This window comes from Mytilus trossulus, chromosome 5 (genome assembly GCF_036588685.1).
Source record: "Mytilus trossulus isolate FHL-02 chromosome 5, PNRI_Mtr1.1.1.hap1, whole genome shotgun sequence".
In the NCBI taxonomy this organism is placed as follows: domain Eukaryota; kingdom Metazoa; phylum Mollusca; class Bivalvia; order Mytilida; family Mytilidae; genus Mytilus; species Mytilus trossulus.
Genome location: NC_086377.1, coordinates 13,676,199 through 13,700,079, shown reverse-complemented (window position 1 = coordinate 13,700,079; position 23,881 = coordinate 13,676,199). Strand labels below are relative to the sequence as shown.

The following is a 23,881-nucleotide window of genomic DNA, read 5'->3' as shown; positions in this document are numbered from 1 at the left end:
TTAGCAAGTGTCTCATCCTGCCTTTTTTTTACTCAAAACTCCTGTCCTGCCTATTTGTTTCAAATATTTCATCCTAGCCCCCTGCCCCCCCCCCCCCCCCCCCCTACAAATCAAATAGTAGCTCCCTAAGATTGGATAGCGATATATAAAGTCTTTTATATAATGTCTACGCTATTATGTACTTTTCAATTTTTCGCTTAACTATTCTGCATATGTATAACAGTTATACTCTGTAAAAACTAAATCCAAATCGATATGGAAATTCACTATATTTGGATAATATTAAGACTTACGATGTAGATTAATGCAAAATCCAACTATAAAGCCGACTAACACTATGTTGTTCAATGACATTATCTTAACGACACGTAACTTTTATTACGTGGTTTGCACTTCTTATCTATGTACACATGTACAATATGTACCTAGAATATATTGAGTCGACAAATTACATGCTTTCATGGATTTTATTTAAAGATATATTTCTGTCACCTAAATTTTGTTCATAGTGTTTGCAGTATTCTAGAAAAACGGACCTAACTAATTCCAAAACAATAACATTAATTATGGATCCATGAAAGGCCAAAGGGCATGCAGTTCAGGTGAACAATGTTGACGAACTTGTATATCTTGCAAAGATTCAAAATACGAAGTATATATAGTATTTGTTATGCAAGATAGAATCCAGCTCTTTTAAAAGAATGCCTAATATTTTTGGGTCTTTATTTGTTCATTTGGCCTTAATCTGATTTGGTTCTGAACCTCATTGACTGCTATCCAAGATATGGACCTGACCCTGAATACTTGACCATGTTCACCGATTCCTGAAATGGGTTAGAAGTAAAGTGAAAATTGTCTAGACGGACATGAGGATCTTGCAAAGTGTACACAAATATAGTTATCCTATTACTCATTAGAGAGTATTTCACTAGGAGAGTAAAAAACACTATAATATCTGCTCACAAGGTATGAAGCATCCAGGTCTTCTACCTTTTGGAATATAAAGCTGAAAACAATTAGTTTAAACAATGGCCTGATTGTTATACCTATATGTTTCACTAAATGCAACTTTCTCAACAGGCTTGAAAAATCTGTATTTAAAGGCATAGACATTTTGCTAGTCTTAAGACAGACAAGCATGTTTACACATTTTCAGTTGGATATGTACTGGTTGTAATTTTAAAAGTCTGGGTGGATAATACATGTAGACTAGTCTTATTTGTCTTTTGATTTTCTTTCTGTATCTTCTAGTTCTTTGTGTTGTTTTTATGCTGCGTGACAACTTAATTTAGTTTGTTCTAGTGTTTTGCAGTTTCATCACTGGCCCATGTTGGAGGATGATTGGCTATCCATGTAAATGTTTGAATTCAAGTGCCTGATATATAGTGGTCTTCGGTTGCTGTATGTCATACAACATGTACTTGTTGTTCATTTATTGTCTCTACATGGAGTTTAAATTGTTTCCCATTTTGTTTAGGAGGGGGCCTCTATAATGGACAATATGGTAATGGGTTTGTTCATTATTGAAGGCAGCATGTTGTGCAATTTGTTACTTTTATTAAGGTCATTCAAACTCTAATGGATATTTGTCTTATTTGGAATTGTACCAAGTCTCTTTATTCTATTTTTTTTTAATGTATGCATTGTATCCAGATGATCCAGTTAACCTAAACATTTGATGATAATGATGGTGAATTAGTCAATAATGTCCAGCGACAAATATTACTACATGTAGGTGAAAATATATATGTTAGTTTGTTGTAAATTATGAAACGAGGCTATGAATTTCACTTGTACAGAAAACAATGAACGTTATACTGTTGATTCATTTATTTTCGTGAGTATCAATTCATGTGGATTAAGGAAAACTGGCTTTTTCGTGGGTATTTGATTTGGTTGTTAAAAAAATATCTGCAAAGCCTATAGAAAATGTGTGATTGGTTGAACATTCGAATTCGTAGTTCATCTGTAACCACGAAAACCACGAAAAAGTGGTATCCAACAACTAATAAGGAATCCACAGCATTATAAAGAAATTTGAGGTCCGTTGTATATAAAGGGATATAAAGAAATGTACTTGTACCAAGTCAGGAGCCTGTAATTCAGTGGTTGTTGTTTGTTTATGAGTTAAATATTTGTTTTTTGTTCATATTTTGTACATAATTTTTTTATATTAGTTTTCACGTTTGTATTGTTTTACATTGTCATTTTGGGGCCTTTTATAGTTGACTATGTGGTATGGACTTTGCTCATTATAGAGTGACCTACAGTTGTTAACTTCTGTGTCATTTAGTCTTTTGTGGCGAGTTGTCTCATTGGCAATAATACCACATCTTCTTTTTTATTGTTTTTCATTGTTTCTGGAAAACCCAGTTACAATAAATGAAGGCATTCAGGTTTAATTGTTTTTAATAGTATGTTTTTATAATATCATTAGGATCAAATAAGCAATATATACAGGTAATGTTTAGATACATCCAAATTATGTTACAATTAATTAAAACACCTAACAAAAAGTTAAAATGTCAAGGTTTAACAAGTGGAAGGAAGAAAATCTAACAACTGATTGAATAATAACAGCCTGCATAGTCTCATATATCCAACCGCATAACAAATATTGTGATACTAAAATTACATAAAAAACAACATGTTATTATTATTTTGAATTAAACGGGGAAATATTTTATGAAAGACAATAACATGATAAAAGAAACACATCAATACAGATATCATATACTAATAAAATTGAGAATGGAAATGGGGAATGTATCAAAGAAACAACAACCTGACCATAGAAAAAACAACAGCAGAAGGTCACCAACAGGTCTTCAATGTAACGAGAAATTCCCGCACCATGAACCCCCTCCCATTTATTTTTTGCATGAGCAGTGCATATTTGAATGGTGACATCAAGTTAGATCTCCCTGTTTTTTCTTGGGTTCAATGGGAACCCCCTTTAAGAAATGACTGGATCCACCCTGCTAATTTATCATATCTAAATAAACATGGTAAAATGTATACTTAATTTAAAACTGTCAGTTTATCGCTGCATTGAAGACCCATTGGTGGCCTCGGCTGTTGTCTGCTCTCTTGTCGGGTTGTTGTCTCTTTAACACTTTCCCCATTTCCATTCTCCATTTTATAAGATACCAAGATATATAGATTCAACAACTGCAACAAATGTATTATGATATTTCTCAACAGTAAAACTTTAATATTAAAAGTGCTAAGCTTGCCGACCTTTTTAAATAATTAAAATTCAACTGTTGAGAGTGGAGAAATATCATAATAATGAGTAACCATGGTTTACAGTGGTGGAATCTGTTTCTCTGATGATTTTTATCCTTCCTTTTCAAAGATTTTAGGAAAGTTGTGTACTTTTGATGTGACTTCATCATACATGGTCGCCTTTTCTCATGGTCACAATAAAAATAAAGGGCTGAGCTTTAGCGCATGATAAGCCTGTTGCTCTTTTAACTTGTCTTTCATGCTTTAAATGAATTTATATGATCAACTAGAAATAGTGTGAGCCCTGTCAAATACCCCCCCCCCCCAAAAAAAAAATGAAAAAAAAAATGCACTAAGTTTGTTGTCTTAATTTTTCATCCATACATTCTATCTTGTTCACATCACACTTTCTGAGTACCAAGTACCTTTTATATTTATTAAGGCATATACATTATATAAAAGTTATAGATGAGATAAAATAGACTAAGTTATTCTAAATATTACAGAATCACAAACCATTTTATGCTGTTTTATGTCAATAGATATAAACAATTTATAAAAGTTGCATTAAATTTTGTGAAAGTGTTAGTTATTGTCCCAAAATTGGAAAATCCCCCCTTTTTTAAGCTTAAAAATTCATAACACGGAAATGTAAAATCTGAAATTTATAAAAATTGAAAGGGAGCTTACATCAATAGATATAAACAATTCACCAAAGTTTCATGGACATTGGTGAAAGCCTTTTTGAGTTATTGTCCGAAGTGTTAAAAATCCCCCTTTTTTTATGAATAAAGCCCCATAAATCCAAAACTTAAAATCTGAAATTAAAAAAAAAACGAAAGGGAGCTTATGTCAATAGATATTAACAATTCACTTTAGTTTCATGGAAATTGGTGAAAGTGTTTTTGAGTTATTGTACGAAGTGTGGACGACTGATGGACGGACAACGGTATACCATAATACGTCCCGTCTAAAAGACGACAGGCGCATAAAAATTCAGAAGAAAACAAAAAAATTTAAACGGGTCAGGAAATGTGAAAAGATCACAGAAATTAGAGGAAGGGCAATTTAAATTACATTGACAAAATGACCAACAAGTCCATTCATGATCAAAGGTAAGTTTGTAATAAACTAACAAATATATGTACCAAATATTAAAATATGAGCTCTTACAATTGCAATGCTAACCAATTTCAATTTTTTGCATGAAAAAAAAAACTCACAACAATTTCAAAATTTACAGTATTTCATCAATTGGGATATATTTTAATTCCTAAGAAGATCATATTTTTTAAAAAGTAAAAAAAAAACAACTTGTTACAAGTTGCATATTTTTTTAACTTTTTATACAGGTTATTTACTGGAAGATAGAGTTATATTTCTTAGACATACAGATTTTTCAAAACTTACATGTATAAGTTAAGAGTCACATTTTCTTCTTTTCTTGAACACGCTGAATTCTCTGAACTACACCATGTACAAATGATGTATGATTTGGTATAATATTTCTTTACTATTCATTAATGTATAATTTCTTGGACAATGCAAATCTCATTTGTGATCAAAAGACTGCTCATTTACAAGCCTTCAGAGAGCAATTTTTGAAAACATGCACTACTATTTAACATCAGTGTCAATATATTTCTTTGTTAAGTTCTTAGTATTTAAGCAAACAAGAAAATTTCAGGGGAAACATGTAAGACTTTTTTTTTTTAAAGAAAATTAAGGGGAGATAATTCTAAATTTTCAATGAAAATAAAAATCATACAAATTTCATTTAAAGTACCTTATTAAGTATATATGGGTAAATATTACTTAAATTGTCAATGAAATAAACATGATTTTATAAGTTTAACCACTGACTGAAAGCAAATTTTTGAAAATCAATAATTTTTTGTAACATGTCCACTTAAAAATATATCAGCAAATTGGTTTTTTTTGTCATTTAGCATTCACAATAAAACTTGCATGGAAAATAAGAATAAGTTAGCGAATTAGTGCATGGAGTATCATAATAGTTTAACAAATTAGATATCAGATTCAATTAAATATATCCTACTTTGTCTAAGCATTGTAGGACTGTAGCAGGTCAATATATGTAGAAGTTTTTAAATGAACATTCATGTGTCTCTCTAAATGGTCCTCCCACGAAAACCCCATACCACAAGCTTGACAAGTAAAATTATATTTCATATGACTAAATTTATGAGTCCGTAAGCTGCTTTTAGTTTTAAATGTCTTATCACATAAGTCGCACCAGTAAACACCATCTTTAAAGACTAACTTTGTCTTGGTACATTGTTCTATCATAAACTCTGAACTATCTGTATAGTTATTTTCATTGCATATTGTCAGACTTTTTAAGTGCTGTGCTTCTTTTTCTGGACCACAAATAACGTCTTTTTCAATATTTTCATTTTTATAAGCAGTAAATTCTGTCTTATCTGTGATTGGTCCTTCCTTATTAGGCACTTTTCCTGAATTATCCTGCTCAATTGTGGTTTTATTTTCACTTTCTACGCTTGCTGATATTGTTCTTTTTCTTCCTATAAGATACAACTTTTTACCTATAATTTTGATATTGCCTTTTCTTACTGAACTTTGGTCTACAATAGTCTCTTCCTTTTTAATCACTTTAACTCCTTTATATTTCCGTTTCCTAACCACTGGATCCTTTTGGGTGTCTTTTTCATTAGTTTTTAAATTTTTACTTTCTTCTTTCCTTTCATCCATGCTGCCCGTACTTACTTCATCTTTCTCATTATCACCAAATAATTGTTTTTTAACTAAAATTTCATCACAATTAGTACTATTATCTTCACAACTACAACTTTTTTCTTCAGTTTGTTTAACATTATCATTGCATCTTGGCATTTCAGGAATGTTTTTAGTATTTTCAGTATCAATATTTATAACTTTTTCTTTATTTGTTTGCAATGTTTGAATCTGAGGAAGACTTTCATCTTTGTGTGTTGCTAATTTTGTCTCTTTATCATCTTCACATTCATTGCTCTCATCACCTCTAAGTTCAACTATTTTGCTTTCCTGTCTATCCTTGTTTTCAATTTCCAGACTTTTGATCTTTTCAATTCCATGATCACTTTTTTCACATTCTTGACTATCAATTTTTTCAATTTCATGACTAATAGTTTTATCACTTTCTTTACAATTAGTTTTTTCACTTTGTTGACCATCTATTTTTTCAATTTCCTGATCATCGATTTTATCACCTTCATGACCATGATGACTATCACTGATTTCTTTATCAGCAGTTTCCAGAACTTGAGATTCACATTCTTTCTGAAAAGTATCCTTTTCCTTTTCATGATTTCTTCCTTCTTCTTTTTCTTCAAAATCAATATTTTCATTGTCACCAAAGTCTATGTGATTGTCTTGATCTACATGTTCTTCAACAATAATTTCATTGTCACCACTGTCATAACTGTCATAACTGTCTACGGGATTGTCTTGTTCCACATGTTCTACGACAGTATTTTCCTTGTCACTCGAGTCTATGGGTATGTCTTTTTCTACGACAGTATTTTCAGATTCCTTACAGTGGTCTATGAGATTGACTTGTTCTTCATGTTCTACAGCAGTATTTTCAGATTCCATACAGTGGTTATTCGAAATGTGAGAAAACTTCTCAAATAAATTAAAAGCTGAAGATTCCTTCATTTGATCAGAGCCAATTGTCTCCCTTTCTTTATCATTTTTAACTGTTTTTTCATCAGCTTTACTCTTTACTTTCTGAACATATTTAACTGCATGTTTATTCTTTATTTCTTCTTCTTTGTCAAAATTTTGTACATTGCAATCTATATCTTCTATGCAGTTGTTTTCTTCTACTTCTACATTTTTCACAGACTTGTCTTCCATTTTGTTTTCATGATCTTTACAAGATACGTTGCCATCTACTACAATCTGAATTTTTACACAAGATTCATGTATTTCCTTCTCCACTTCAGTTGTTTTTTCTGTAACCTGGCATATTTCTTTCGATTTAATCATTTGTTCCATTTTCTCAAATATTGTCAAATCATCGACTTTTTTCAAATTTTCTCCTTGACCCCACCTTGAACTCTCACCTTGACCATGAATATTATTAAGATTATTTATGTCTGTGATTTTACACGGTTCAATATTCTGTAATATGTCCATATTACTCTCCTTGCTCTTTTTTTGTTCAGTAATTTGTTCATGCACAGAGTTATCTTCCCTGATTATATTTTGTTCATCAATTTTAACAACTGTAAATATTTTAGAAGTTTCCCGGTCATTCTCATTCACATTATCCAAACAAGAGATGTCCATATGTTCACAATTGTCTAACGTCATGAACGTAGCAGTTTTACCTTGACCAGATTCAACTTCAGTAGATTGGCTGATTTGCAATGTTTCATTCTGACCTAATTCAGATCCAATTCCGATATCACTTTTATTCATGACATCTTCTTGTCCGTCTTTTAGTAAAATATTTATCTGCTGATAGTTTGAATCGACAATTATCACATGACCTTGATTCTCCACCTTCAGGTTTACTGAAGAAGGATGAAGCGCCATCAGACTGCTATTTTGTCCATTATTAGTGAATCCCGGCAATTCATTTTTCTTCTGAGTAATTACATTACCGGCATTACAATTACTTATCAGTTCGTCAAAGAGATTTCGGCCTCCTTTGTTTGTGTTATCTGTTTTATTATTATCATTATCTTCTTTATTTTTTGCCATATCTAATTGAGCATTTATATTTTCATCATGTTCATTGCAATCAGTTACCATGGTTACATCCTGAATTACTACATCATCACTGATAGAAATTATTTCATGTTCGATTTGATTCGACACTAAATCATCAGTTGTATTTTGAAAAATTGCCAAATCATCACTTTTTCTTTTATCATTCAGAAGATCTTCAAACAAATTTCTGCATCCATTTGCTTGATCTATAGATTCTAGGTCCAATGTTTTACTTCTCGACAAATTCAGGACTGATTTCATTTTAGGAATACATTTGATGTCATTTTCTACCCGTTTTATTCCATTTAAATTAGAAAATATATTACCAACATCTTTTTTCTTCATGGTCAATGACCCAAAATTCAATTTTTTCAACTGATTGCCAAATTTAGATTGATCCTTTATTTTACTTTGAATTGAACAAACTTTGGCTTCATTTGCACTCTTCTCTGGTAGACATAATAATGTTTCTTTTGGCGAACTATTGTTTGAATTTGGCTTTATCATTATTTTCTCAAATATATTAGTATGCAAATCAGTTGAAAGCGGTTTACTTTCCTTTTCTCCTATATCCATGACTTCCACCATAGTTTCTTCTTTATGTGATAAATTTGCAAATATATTTCCATTACATTTTGAATAACCATCTTCAACAATACTGGTAATGCTCACTTCTTTGCAGCTTTCAAATTTCGGTAGTTCTAAAGTTTTCTTATTATTCAAGAAAGAGTCAAAAATATTCTCATGACTATTTTGTTTCACTTCTACTATAGAATCTTTATCTGTTATTGGTGGATTTTTTCCGACAGAGAAAGAACATTTCAGTTTTTCTAGAATACCACTATACTTCTGAACATTTCTTTCGGAGATTTGCATACTTGACTTAATTTTTCCATCTAATTTCTGTAAGCAGAGAGTGGGTGCTAAACTTAATCCATGTGATATTTTCATGTGACGATTATAAGAAAATCTAGTTTTGAATAATTTTTTACACTTGTAACATTTTAAAGTCTTTGCGTTCATTGTATTCAAACTGTTCATGTTTTCATCTGCAACTTTAAGATTATGATTTTCCGATTCATCTTTGTGTTTAATTCTATGGTGTATTGTCAGTTTACCTTGAGTTTTAAACACTCTTTGACAGATTAAACATTTCAATGTTTTTTTATTAACGTGAACCACATCTATGTGATAATTTAAATATGACCTTGTTCTAAAAGCTTTGTTACACTGCTGACATTTATGTGGTCGTTCATTGTTGTGAACCATCAGATGTTTTTGCAGGTTGCCTCTGTTTGAAAATGTCTTGGTACAAATGTCACACTTGAATGGTCTCAATCTTTCATGGACGGTTTTCATATGGATCAACTTACCAGAGGCTCTAGTAAAAGTTTTTGGACAAAGACTGCAATGAAAAAATTTCTCGACAATTCCTTTATGTTGTTTTTCGTGTTGAAGCAAAGAATCGTTACAAGCGAATCGTCTGTCACAGAATGTACATGCCCAAGGCATTTCACCTGTATGTGTTTGCATGTGTTTCTTCAAAGCTCCACTCTGTGTAAATTTCTTATCACAGACCTCACACTTCCATTTACGTGTACCAGCATGCATTTTCAGATGTTTACGCAGATATCCTGCACAAATAAACCCTCGACCACAAATGTGACATTTATCAGTAATCTCCCCTGTGTGTTTTCTCTTATGAATTACGTACTGTTTTAAATATGTGAATTCTCTGTTACAAACTTCACATGTAAATAAATCACCCGTATGTAGTCGTGAATGATTAAGTAACGTTACTTTGGAGGAGAATGACCGTTTACAGACCTCACAGTGGTGATCCCTAACCCCTTTCTTTGACTTTCTTTTCCTCAAATGTTCTGGGTTGTGTATATCTTCATGTGTACGCATTGTAGAATTCTGTTTAAATCCTTTTCCACATGTAGAACACTTGTATGGTTTATTGTCAAAATGAATCATTCTATGTTTTGACATGTTCCCTCTTTTGTAAAATACTTTGTTACAAATATCACATTCATACTCTTTTTCTTTCGTGTGTGTATTCATGTGTTTCTCTAGAATGTGATTTGTTGGGTAAGTTTTCTGACAGATAGAACATTCATGCATAGCCTCCCCTGAATGTAGTTTAAGGTGAAGGTCGTAACACAGCTTCCAAGAAAATGTTTTTGAGCAGTATTCACATTTGTATATTTTTTCTTCAGTATGGATCATACTATGTTTTTTCAAAACAGACTTATAATGAAATCCCTTATTGCAGACATCACAGTAATATCGTGATTCCTTCGCTTTTCCAAAATGTACTTTATTTACATGTGCACTACAGTTTCCAGAGTCAAGGAATTTCTTATCACAATAATCACAACTGAAAGGTCTGCTACCATTGTGTGTACGTTTGTGTACTATTAACTGACTGTTTCCATGGAAACAAGCGCCACAATCTTCACAACTAAATCGCTTTTCTCTATTACGATAGTTACTGTTATGAGTTCTCATATGGCTTGTTAAATATTGACGGCATTTAAACTCTTGTTTACACACCTTGCAGTCAAATTTTTTTCCAGCATTGTCTATTTTTTTCTGGTGGCCTCTTTCATGTGAAACCAGACCGCATAACTTATTGAAACCTTTTCCACATGTTTTACATTGATAATTTGAAAGACATTCTTCAATAATATTACTTTTTACGATCTCTGGTTCCACTGTTTCAACTGGTTTGGATTCTAAACATGTTTTCACTGTAGCTTTTATATGTGATTTCATATGAGCTGTCAATCCAGCATTACCCATGAAGCCACGCCCACAAATACTACAATGAATTTTGTACTTGAACCCATCTTCTTCAGTCACTGTATAACCTAAGGTCCCATCTGAGCATTTCCTCAAGCTCCCTGCCATTATCTCACTCTGCCATGTTTCAGTATTTTATACCCTGGCCTGCAGTAATGCTTTTTGTCAATTGGTTCTTTCTTCTTTACATTCCAACCTCATCTTGCCTAAAAATGTTGCAAACAAAATATTCAATTTAAAAAAAATATGACCATTTATATATCATTTGTATGCAGTATACACAATATTAAATGAATTAACTAGTAAATTATGCATGGATGACATATATTTCTTAATTTATAAGTCATTTGGTCTCTTGTGAAGAGTTTTTTCATTGGCAATCATACCACATCTTCTTTTTTTACAAAATTGACATATTAAACCAAGAAAAAAGGACTGAAAGTACTGTACATGTACTAGTGAAGGGATTTTTTAGGTGTTCATTGCAGAAATTGGTACTTAATTTGAAGTCTATTCCCAGTGTGAGGCCAAAAAAAATAATAGGTTTGTTAGCCCAAACGCTACCTACCCAGAAAAAAGCTGTCTACTCAAATTCTTTTATTGTTCTGATTTGAAGAAGTTTTTTTTAATCAAATAGGCATGAAGACTAATAAACATCTGATACTTCAATTTCTTTTTTTGAAAAACTAGAGGCTCTAAAGAGCCTGTGTCGCTCACCTTGGTCTATGTGAATATTAAACAAAGGAAGCAGATTGAAAATTGACTACAAAGGTCAATAACTCCTACAGGGGTCAATTGACCATTTCGTTCATGTTGACTTATTTGTAGATCTTACGTTGCTGAACATTATTGCTGTTTACAGTTTACCTATATCTATAATAATATTCAATATAAAACAGCAAAATTTCCTTAAAATTACCAATTCAGGGGCCGCAACCCAAAAACAGGTTGTCCAATTCATCTGAAAATTTCAGGGCAGATAGATTTTGACCTGATTAACAATTTTACTTCATGTCAGATTTTCTCTAAATTATTTGGTTTTTGAGTTGTAAGCCAAAAACTGCATTTTACCCCTATGTTCTATTTTTAGCCGTGGCGGCCATCTTGGTTTGATGGCCAGGTCACCGGACACATTTTTTAAACAAGAAACCCCAAAGATGATTGTGGCCAAGTTTGGATCAATTTGGCACAGCAGTTTCAGAGAAGAAGATTTTAGTAAAAGATATATAAAATTTACGAAAAATGGTTAAAAATTGACTTTAAAGGGCAATAACTCCTAAAGAGGTCAACTGACCATTTTGGTCATGTTGACTTATTTGTAAATCTGACCTTGCTGAAAATTATTGCTGTTTACAGTTTACCTATATCTATAATAATATTCAATATAATAACCAAAAACAGCAAAATTTCCTTAAAATTACCAATTCAGGGGCCGCAACCCAAAAACAGGTTGTCCAATTCATCTGAAAATTTCAGGGCAGATAGATCTTCACCTGATTAACAAGTTCACCTATGTCAGATTTGCTCTAAATGCTTTGGTTTTTGAGTTATAAGCCAAAAACTGCATTTTACCCCTATGTTCTATTTATAGCCATGGCGGTCATCTTGGTTAGTTGGCGGGGTCACCGGACACAATTTTTAAACTAGATACCCCAATGATGATTGTGGCCAAGTTTCAAATAATTTGGCCCAGCAGTTTCAGAGGAGAAGATTTTTCTAAAAGATTACTAAGATTTACGAAAAATGGTTAAAAATTGACTATAAAGGGCAATAACTCCTAAAGTGGTCAACTGATCATTTTGGTCATGTTGACTTATTTGTAGATCTTACTTTGCTGAACATTATTGCTTTTTACAGTTTATCTCTATCTGAAATAATATTCAAGATAATAACCAAAAACAACAAAATTTCCTTAAAATTACCAATTCAGGGGCAGCAACCTAACAACGGAATGTCAGATTCATCTGAAAATTTCAGGGCAGATAGATCTTAACCTGATTAACAATATTACCCCATGTCAGATTTGCCCTAAATGCTTTGGTTTTTGAGTTATAAGCCAAAAACTGCATTTTACCCCTATGTTCTATTTATAGCCATGGCGGCCATCTTGGTTAGTTGGCGGGGTCACCGGACACAATTTTTAAACTAGATACCCCAATGATGATTGTGGCCAAGTTTGGTTAAATTTGGCCCAGTAGTTTCAGAGGAGAAGATTTTTGTAAAAGTTAACGCCGGACGACGACGGACGACGACGGACGACGACGCCGGACGCCGGACGCCAAGTGATGAGAAAAGCTCACTTGGCCCTTCGGGCCAGGTGAGCTAAAAAAGGAAATGCCTACCTACCTACCCACTGTCTCAACCTTTGGGTAGGGTTTGGGCAAACCAAAATATTTTTAAGTGTGGCCTGAATATGTAACAGTCTTTTACCAATTCTAAGGAATAATGTTGAATTTTACTGCAAAAAATACTTGGATACTGATAGTCAGTGACCATGTAATACACATACAAGGAATAGTAGGGAGAAGTGAAATTCCATTACTGTTTCCTTTGCATAGGCATTTGTGCATATCATTAAGGAAATTATTTTATATACAAATGTATGCAGTAAAAATATACTTGCAGTATTTAATATGATGTTGAGAAAAAATGTATAAATTAAAAATTCTTAATAAAAAGGTTTAGACAATATACATGATATACTGATATAGTTGTTATTTATCCCAAATTCATGTATTTGGTTTTGATGTTATATTTGTTATTCTCATAGGATTTTGTCTGATGCTCGGTCCGTTTCTGTGTGTTGTGTTCTTTTCTTATATTTAATGGGTTTCCCTCGGTTTTAGTTTGTTACCCCAATTTTGTTTTTTGTCCATGGATTTATGAGTTTTGAACAGCAGTATACTACTCTTGCCTTTATTTATTTATTCATTCATATTTTTTGTGCTGTCAACTTGAAATTAAGTTATAATTTGTCACTTGCCTAGTAATATTATCATGCATAAATCTCATGTACATCTGCCTCAATTTATATTTTTAAAGTCCAGAAAAATATGATGCTCAGTTTTCTAAGTGATGTATATCACCACATACATGACATATTATAGATAAAAGAAGATGTGGTATGAGTTATTGTAAAACATTTATATTGACAGTCTATTATGATGTGATTTAAATCACTTTTATGACTTTAGCATACCTTGAACTTTTATGACTGGATTTAATCCACTTTTATGACTTTAGCATACCTTGGAACTTTTATGACTGGATTTAAACCATTTTTATGACTTTAGCATACCTTGAACTTTTATGACTGGATTTAAACCACTTTCATGACTTTAGCATTCCTTGAACTTGGTAACACTAGTATTTATTTCTCATGAGTACTAATGCTGACCACAAATTTCCAAATACTAATCTATCCTGAAATAAAACAAACATAGTTTAAAACATCATCAAATAACCAGACTTATTACAAACAAGCTCACGAGAGAAGTTACATGTAGTTAAAGAAATCAGATACCATATATCTGAAAAATGTGAAAGCATCTGTTATTATCTAACTAGGTTCAAATCCAGTGGCGGATCCAGAACTTTTCCTAAGGGGGGCCCGCACCGATCATTGTTGAAGCTATACGGTGACCTATAGTTGTTAATATCTGTGTCATTTGGTCTCTTGTGGACAGTTGTGTCATTGGCAATCATACCACATCTTCTTTTTTGTAATCAAGTACTGTATTTCTATGTATGTTGGCTATTGTTTTTGTTGCAGTTCAGTGTTTCTGTTGTTCTGATGTTTTCTTCTTTAATACACATGTAGTTGATTTTTTTCCCTCGGTTTTAGTTTGTAACCAAGATTTGTTTTTGCTTAATCAATTTATGGCCTACTACATATAGAGTTGACTTTATTTATAGGAAAGGTTTTACATTTTGTACCTTTACCTTGTCTGGATTTAAGAACAGATAAATTGTACATTTGATGTTAAGACATGTCATTGCTTGTACATCATGACGTGTATGTAACTAAGTTTATCATAGTACATAGATAAAATGCTTTGCTGAGCACAGCCGGAAACAACTGCAGAGGTTGAACCCTGAACAGTTGGGCCAAAATGGACACAAGATTCAAGCTGAATTTGGATTGGTATCAAATTTTTGACATTATATAGGTTTCTGTCGGACACAAAAAAAATATCAAGATCTTACAAATCTATTCGCATTAGAAATATGTTTTTGTTAATACTAATTAAAAGCTATCATTGTTTGGACAGTAAAGCGAATTTGATGCCCATTGCATCGCATTGCAGTGTAGGACAAAAATTTTGTTTGAGCCAGTAAAAAAATTACTTCACAGGCCCAAAATGCCAATTGGTAGCCCAATTATTTTACTCAAATTTTTTCCGTGTTGAGTCATAAAAAATTTAAAAAAACCCACATGAAACCTCACTGTCCAGTGCCTATAAAATAGATCAATATAGGGTTTTGAAGAGGAATAGGTGATCTCTCATTCCATGAGAGTAGCGAGAAGTGAAGTTCCATTACCGGTTTCGGTTGCATAGTGATGTAGTGCTCATCACTGAAGATTTTGTTGTTGCGTTTAAAGTTAAACATGTACTGTACAGATTTCTGCGAATTGATATATATATTAAACTTAGAACTGAGAATTTCTGCGATATTTTATGCGGTCAGTCTTGGAGGTTCCGTGAAAAATATTTTGACAGCTTCTCATTTGTATCGGTGATTGGAGTTTTTTTTATAATTCCCTTGTCCTTGTTTGGTTTAAAAGGTCAGACCAGATTTTACTGTCAATGACTGTCGTTATCTTTTACAAAACATGATTTGTTTAGCGATCACCATTGCCAGTAAAGCCTTATTTGACCCACTAAACAAGCAATATCACGCACGACGTGTTTGTCATCCGCCATGTTAATATTCTATTGCACTTATTCTTCTTATATATGTATATCCTTCCAATTATGGAACACCTCCTCAATTTATCCGTTTCAACGATGTGACCAGAGGACATCCGAAAATGATTGTTCCAAAGTTGGGATGCGTTATTAATAGGAGTACAATGTAATTACAATTTTAAGAATAATAATGCACTCGCCCAATGATTTATTTTTGGGTCAGTAACTATCTATCTTTTAACAGTTTTTAATCGCCCAATCAAGGTTTTGGTCGCATTTGGCTGTGTCCTACACTGCATTGACATTAGGCATAAAACATCTGGAATGCGAATTAAACTTATTCGAATTAGTCAATGCAAATCGAATTCGAATTACATGGGAGCTCAGCAATAAAACAAAGTTATTTGATACTTTTCAGTACTAAAAATTACAAGTAAATAGTTTTTGGTTGGTGTTTCATGTGCTGAAATTGTAAGACTTTGATAAATTTTAGATTGGCACCTGGTTTGAACAAAATACATTATTTTTTCTTAAATAAAATGCAGTTTTCAAAATTTAGCATTAAATATAAAAGTTAATATAAAAAAAGAAGATGTGGTATGATTGCCAATGAGAAAACTATCTACAAAAGACCAATATGACACAAACATTTACAATTACAGGTCACCGTATGACTGTTTTCATCTACAGGTACCAAGAAATGAAGGATGTATAAAAAGAATTTTCAATAAAATATTTAATAATTAAGATTTTGAACAACCATTTTACATAGGTAACTGTTAATTTTAACTCGCTGGTTTGTAATTAAAACGGCAAAATAAACACATGACAATCACATGTCTTGAAGATCCGGTGTCTGACAGGCAAAAAACATATCTGGACTTTATTTAAACCCTTCAGAATTTTTATTTCCATGCATATTTTTTACATTAAATAAAAATGGCTATTATACAATGTAGGTCAGTTTTATTAAATTTGTTCTAATGTCTTTAAAAAGCAACGTTGCTTATCATCTGCTTATGTTTTAAATTTGTCAAATTGTAGTGGTTTTGTTGTTCTAAATATAGAAACCAAAAAACATGCCACAATGAACGTGTATGCAGTTGAAACCTATGCAGTTGAAACCCACGAAATATGGTTGATAGGAAAACATATGACACGAATTCTAGACAGTTCGGCACCCAGACAAATCGGTACCCGGACAAAACGGCACCTACCAAAGACAAATCGGCACCCGTGAAAGACAAATCGGCACCCAGACAAATCGGCACCTCACATAGACAAATCGGCACCTTATAAATTATTTATCTTTGATCTATATATAGTGAACCAAAAATTATGTTTTAGTGTTATTTATTTGTCTCCTGCACTATTTATAACATTATTGTACATTGTTTCTTTGAATATGTATCTTATTAAGTGGTTTATTCCTTTTAGTTATTTGTTCGGCACCCAGACAAATCTTTGAATATGTATCTTATTAAGTGGTATATTCCTTTTAGTTATTTGTTTGTGCACAGGACTGTACTGCAGCTTAGTCATTTTGATAGGTGTATTATTTGTGTGAATTCTTTTTTCTGACTTTATAGATTTCACCACACATGTACTTGGAATGTGCATGTACTAGTTTTAATGTAATCCATAATTCTGTTACCATTGTATCCAAAATCAATAAAACACATGTAGAATATTAATAATATTTATTTATTATATCTATTATATATTATATTCAACAGTTTATGCATACATGTAATAAATGTAATAAATAATAAATAATAATAAATAATAATAAATAAGCTGTATTTAGAGTCGGCAAAGTATATTTTTAACCGACAAACAAAACATTTTTAACAATACAACACATAATACACAGCACAAAATGAAGCACTAAAAGCATGGTTCATGGTTGTAATAAACATGATAAACTAGGTCAAAAGCATACTATAGGTAGGTATGAACACAAAGGTTAAATACTGAAATCATAACATAACATATATACAAGCACTATAAGTCTTAACACTCAAAGTCACTTTGGTGGTGGTCCGTAAACACTGGCACACTCCTTAAGGAGTCTAGACGCGGAGATGCTGTTGTTGCAGTACTCGTCCCACAAAGCAAAAAGACGGCCCTGGGTCTGTCTACTCTGTTTGCGCTGGTACTTCGGAGCTTGCCTTCAGACACTAACTTAAGCTGTAGAGGAATATCGGACGCTTCCTTAAACAGTTTGGTAACCAAGGAATAGAAAGGCACTGGTCCTCTGGTGCATACTCTGGTGTTGACACTGTTATGCCACCCCTCGACATCATTGTTGGTACGGATGGAGGACATGAAAACACACCAGTAGTCTATGTCAAACACACTGTTACGTATCCACGTCTTGTAGATGTAGTCCATTACCTTCTGGACACCTGGATGGTCGGCTTTCTCGTCTAGCTGACGGAAGGTGTCTGGGATATGCTCTGGTGGGAGGAACGGTAAGGCCATCACCTGTCTCAAGTATGTGTATACTGCATCCTTCTTGTTGTAGGCGGACTGAAAATGTAAAAAGAATATTTTTAACTGAATGTTTTTTTCAAATTTGTACATGATTTGTCCACAGTTTAGTATTGAGTAAAAAAAAATCATTTACGTTTAATTCCAGGCAGGATCAGAACCGTAAAATCGTTACCATTATGAGTTTTATTTCATACATTAATTAATATATGAACATGTATATTCATCAGCACAATAATATTCGGAACATTTAAATGTTAGATACTTTTTATTGTTTTTGGTTGAGTTAATCTGCTGATTTGTCTGGTTCAGATACTGTTTCATGAAGGTATATCCAAATTTCTGTTATTGAATCTGTATAAAAGTCTTTGATTTTAATTAAATCACAATATCTTATCTAATTTAAATTACAGAAACAATACCTGTAAGCCATTTTCCTGGATCTTCCTGAAGACTGCTTGAGCCCAATGGAAAGCACAGCCTTGGATTGGTGTGCCAGGAAACCTTTGGCAGAGAGCTTGCCACAGACCTGCTTCAAAGTCGACCACCATACCTTGTAGCTTCAGGTGTTCTGGAAGACGACGATCAATAGCCCTGAGAACCTTAAATAATTAATAAAAAATATAATTTATGTTTGTATGACATAACCATTACATTGTAAATGTGTTTGTGCTAATAAATATTGTCTTTTGTCTATTGTTCATTTGAATATTTCTGTCAAAATTAATCTTTCTCTCTTTTTAGTATAATACATATTTTTTTTCTGTGTATTTTTATCTTTTTCTATCAAATTCATTAAAAAATAAATGTAACCACAAATTATATCATTATAATAACATTTGTTCGTTGACATATATCCTAACCTTTACATTTAGTGATGAAAACTTATGCTTATCAATAAAGTAATAATTGGTAACTCATTATTATGATTATCATTAACAACCTATGAATATACCTGATAGTAATCTTCTTGACTCTTGCCAGACATGAAACAAAATACCAGTGGCACTTGTTTCATGCTGTCACCAGACCAGACAAAGGCGTGGATGGAAAACATCTGCATCCATGGTGCATTGACGATACGGAAGGTACCGTCCATGTACCACGTCTTTGCCTTGGCCAAAAGTTGGAGCTGGCGATCGGTGTAGAATATCAGATGTCTGTTATTACCCACGACCACATCTTTCTGGTAGAAGTCTGGAGCCTTCTGGTCTAGGTAATCTAGATCGAGCTGCAAAAATAAAAATCTAAATATAATATTAACCTCACTCACACACATATATATATCTTTATACATTCGATACCATGTTGCTGACCCATTAACATATACACAATCTCAATAACTGTTTTCGGTGTCTTACTCAGTGGTCATTTTTTTTATGTGTTACTTTTTTTTTTAACTTCTTTTTTATTTTATATAAATAGAAATGTTGAACTCCGTACGGATACCTATAATTGTTAATTTCTGTGTCATTTTGGTCTCTTTTGGAGAACTGTCTCATTGGCAATCATGCCACATCTTATATATAATATCAATTTACCTTTGGTCATACTTATGTTATATTTTAACAAGTTCATAAAATTCATACCTCAAAGTCAAGATCTTTTGGGTCATCTGGTGTCAAGCTAGCTGTTACCCTGTTACACGTCCGCTGAAGGCTAGATGGGTTTGGTCTGCTTGGCTCTGGAGCATCTATATCTGCATGTTGTCGTAGCACTGATGTAACAATGGTCTTAGATGACTGTCCAAACACAGCATCTCTGGCTTTAGCTTTGATCTGTAAAAAAAAAAGATAATTAATATCGACAATATAGAGACGATAACAACTAAATTTATTCATTGAATTAACTTTCAGAGTTTCTATTATTTTATATATAAACGTGTATATTCTAATTTCATGCGTGAGAGAGACGATAACAACTAAGGCAATAAAACATAATCATTTACAAAAGAACAATACAAAAAAGGCATCTAGCTGTTGTTTTGGTCTTTTGAAAAAAAGTTATACAGCTGTCCGCTTACAAATCTTATTGAGCGTTCTTGATGGAATCAATTTCATTAATATGTATAGATAACAAACATACCTCTTTCTTTATCATGACAGCTATCACAGACCCTGGTTCTGCTGGGTGGACATGCTCTTTCATACCGGGTTAGAAGTTGTCACCATCTTGAATAACAGTAGCAGGGCAGTTAATGGTCTTGTTACGCTTGGTTCAGCGCCAGAGGATGTGGTCATTCTTCTGTTTCTGCAATCAAAAATAAAAATATATAGGTCTTTTTTATAATTGTAAAAGTTAATAATAGCAGATACTCTCTTACAGCCGACTATATATAAATGTGTATATATCCAATAAAAATTATACTTGCAGTGTTTTATATTAATTTGCTACTGTATAAAATTTTGATATTGTATAAATGTGTGATTTGGTGCTAATCTCTTATAGCCGACTATGCAGTATAGGATATGCTAATTGTTGAAGGCCGTAAAATGACCCAAAGTTGTTATGCTATTTGGCCTATAGTGTCTCATTGGTAACCATATCTCACCTCCACATTTAATTTTATGCTAAAATTATCTGATGTTTCATAATTTAATAATATAAATAAATATATACCTTAACTGTGTAGTTGAAGCCGTCTGAGTCGCACAGTTCACGTTTGCCCCGGTTGCTGCCTTCTTCAATGGTTTGGTAGTGCACTGTTGGGTCATCTTCTGGGATGTCACCTATAGACTCATCTGCTATGGAATCTTCTTGTACTTGCTCAGGGATGTCAAATGAACGGTCTATAACTATCGAAGGGTCTTCATCAATAATCTGCAATAAAACACATCATTGAATACTTGTACATGAATTAATTATAAATATGAATTGAAAATCAGAATATCTTAACATAAATTTATATAATCATTTTTTTTGTGGATAGATGTCAATAATACCACATCTTCATTTTTATATATGGAATCAAATTAATTCGAATATTAAATTAATACTAATACTTATGAACGTTGTAATAAGTAATTATATGCAAAAGCAAAGTTACAGATCTAACATTGTTTGGTTGATGTTTATGTTGATAAAAATATAATGTTAAAAAAAATATATTTGTAATTTTTATGAGAAAAGGTTTACCTCAGTGCATGTGACACACTTCCACTCTAGCTGAGCATGGTCTTTTACAGCCTGTCTGTACTGATATCTTGGAACACCTAAAACACAAAATCATCGTCAATCAAACTACATATTTTATATATATATATTGTAAATTGTACTTTATTTCATATCGTTATATGTAATATATTCAAAGTTAAAAATTACCAATCGGTTAAACATTCCCAATCAGGTTAATTCAATTATCTGGCTACTAATCCAATAAGTTATTATATGTTAATTAGCTCGTTCTGGCTCGTGGCAATAGATAACTGTCAATACACAGGAACTATATAATATATTATACTTTATCAGTTTAATGCAAAAAGTGACACACTGAGGGATACATGTAAATTGCAAACACAATATACAAAAGTGACAAAACACATACAATACTCGAAAAAGGTGTTACAAACAAGTCCGGTTAATATCAATAATACATCATAAGAATATATTATACATATATAGATAAATGACCATAATGATTGTGGACCTTATTTTTTTCTATTTCATCGATTGTTTTATATTTCTATTGGGATCTAGAATAGTTTTTTTAAGTTTAAAGCTAGAGTCAAGCAGGTTAGAATATGGATAATGGGTTTTAATTGCATTTATAAGGGTATTTCTAATATTACTATTTTATGGCAGGATTCCCTTTACTCCCTTAAGTACAAATGCTATTAGCTCTATCAGAGATTGGCTACAGTAGTATGGAAATGAAAAGTATGCAAGGAGAATTTCAGTTATGATAATCTATAATAATTTAAAAATATTTAAAAGCCACTTACCAATGTTGCATGTTCTATGTTGCCACTTTTGACACCCATCACATTGCAAAGCTTCTTGTCTAGGGCGCACAACATTTTGGCACTGTATACAACTGTCGTCTGACATTGTGTTAGAAAGAGCATCCCAGAAGTGTTGACGCTTTATATACGTTTCTAGGTATTTACTCATTATGGCTTGCACATGCTGTTATGTTTAAGGCTTTTAATAATAAAACAATAACATATTGTTTTCAAGTATTGTGTTGTCTTAACAGATGTAAGGATCAAACGAGAACACAAGCTGCAAACACAAGCTATATACTTTTGATCTCTATTGAGGAATTGTTAGATTTAAACATAACATACTGATTGATGCATAACTACAATTAATTATGATTTAATTATGATTCAATTTAATAATGTTTATTCAAACAACAACTATCAACAACATATCTAACAATCAATTATGATTTAATTAAATTATGTTTATTCGTACATAATCTTTAAAAGCTTAATCAAATGATGATTATTCTTTTAGTAATGCATATTTTATATACAAATTATAATATCTATGCAACAATTCTGTAATTTTTGATAATAAATTTATTTTTAAAAACGAGGTGCCGGATTGTCTTGGTGCCGATTTGTGCGGATACCGAAATGTCCAAAATGGATGCCGAAATGTCTTCGGACTTGGGTGCCGATTTGTCTGGGTGCCGATTTGTCTTGTTACCATATGACACGACGATATAATTTAAATAATTCCATAATTTTTTATGCTGGATTTATATTATTTAGATAATTCCATGGCCCTTAGTTGGCTTTAGAAGCAACGCAGCAGCACATCTGTTTTGAACTGGCAAATATCCTCTTTTTGATGAAGTCCCATGGCCCCAGCTTGTCTGGCAAAACAGTCGTCGAACCGACGTCAGAGTTATCCCAGACTACATTTTGTAGATAGTACTGGTGATTAGTTTGTCAAATATGATGCATGATATCATACATCTTATGTTTTCTTTGTTGTTAGATGAATGTGGTATCTTGTGATTTGAAAGGAGTTGGTGTGTTATTAGTCCAAATAATTATGACGTCTGGCAAGGCTATAAATTTTTTTTTTTTCTGGGACGCCTTCCTACGTAGGACAGCGTCCCAGAAAAAAATTAAAATAGCCTTGCCAAACGTCATAATTATTTGGACTAGTGTGTTATATACTTTTCATAAAGTAAATACATTGAGTGTGTTATGTACAACTCTGAATGATTTCCTCAATCATGTTACCATTTTTACACAACACGTTATACATTTTCTGGCTTGATCACGTCAATTCCCAACATTAACAAGGAACATGGAGTATTTTGTGTTGCAGAGAATGATTTTTACCTATAAAATAACTAATAGAAACGTCAACTTTCAATGATTCTGTATGCTTTTCTTTTTTCACCATGAGCTCAAATTACACCGGAAATACACGCCTCTGTGGTAAAAGTAAACCAATAACGGATAGACTGGACAATCCGAATATGATAGGTGTATGATGTACAAAATGATCATGGCAAAAAGAGAGGATTATTAAATCGAGTAGTTCACATAGTCATTAGTCACGACATGAATTTATTTACCAGTTGATTTAAACCAAAGAAAGGGACATCTACTACAGCCTCAAAAAATGTAGTATTGCTAATCAAATTCAAATTCAAATTCATTAATTGATAAATTATCATAGTTTATCTAAATTTTTGGAAACTTAAATATATAGATATGCCCATTATTCAAGGCTCTCGG

The 23,881-nt window shown here is 32.4% G+C and overlaps 1 protein-coding gene and 1 pseudogene across 2 annotated transcripts; both read right to left on the bottom strand.

Moving 5' to 3' along the window:
* Positions 1-3,861: 3,861 nt before the first annotated feature.
* On the bottom strand, positions 3,862-23,590 carry LOC134718551 (uncharacterized). 2 transcript variants are annotated; one of them, XM_063581154.1, is made up of 3 exons: positions 23,480-23,590; positions 13,976-14,199; positions 3,862-10,982 (listed from the first exon to the last, which is right to left on the bottom strand). In XM_063581154.1, the coding sequence occupies exon 3, from the start codon at positions 10,882-10,884 to the stop codon at positions 5,293-5,295; it is 5,592 nt and encodes a 1,863-aa protein (XP_063437224.1). In that variant the 5' UTR covers positions 10,885-10,982; positions 13,976-14,199; positions 23,480-23,590; the 3' UTR covers positions 3,862-5,292. The 2 variants fall into 2 exon arrangements, with proteins under 2 accessions (XP_063437224.1, XP_063437223.1); XM_063581153.1 differs by having other exon boundaries at positions 14,075-14,199.
* On the bottom strand, positions 17,230-22,110 carry LOC134718550 (uncharacterized; annotated as a pseudogene).
* Positions 23,591-23,881: the final 291 nt, after the last annotated feature.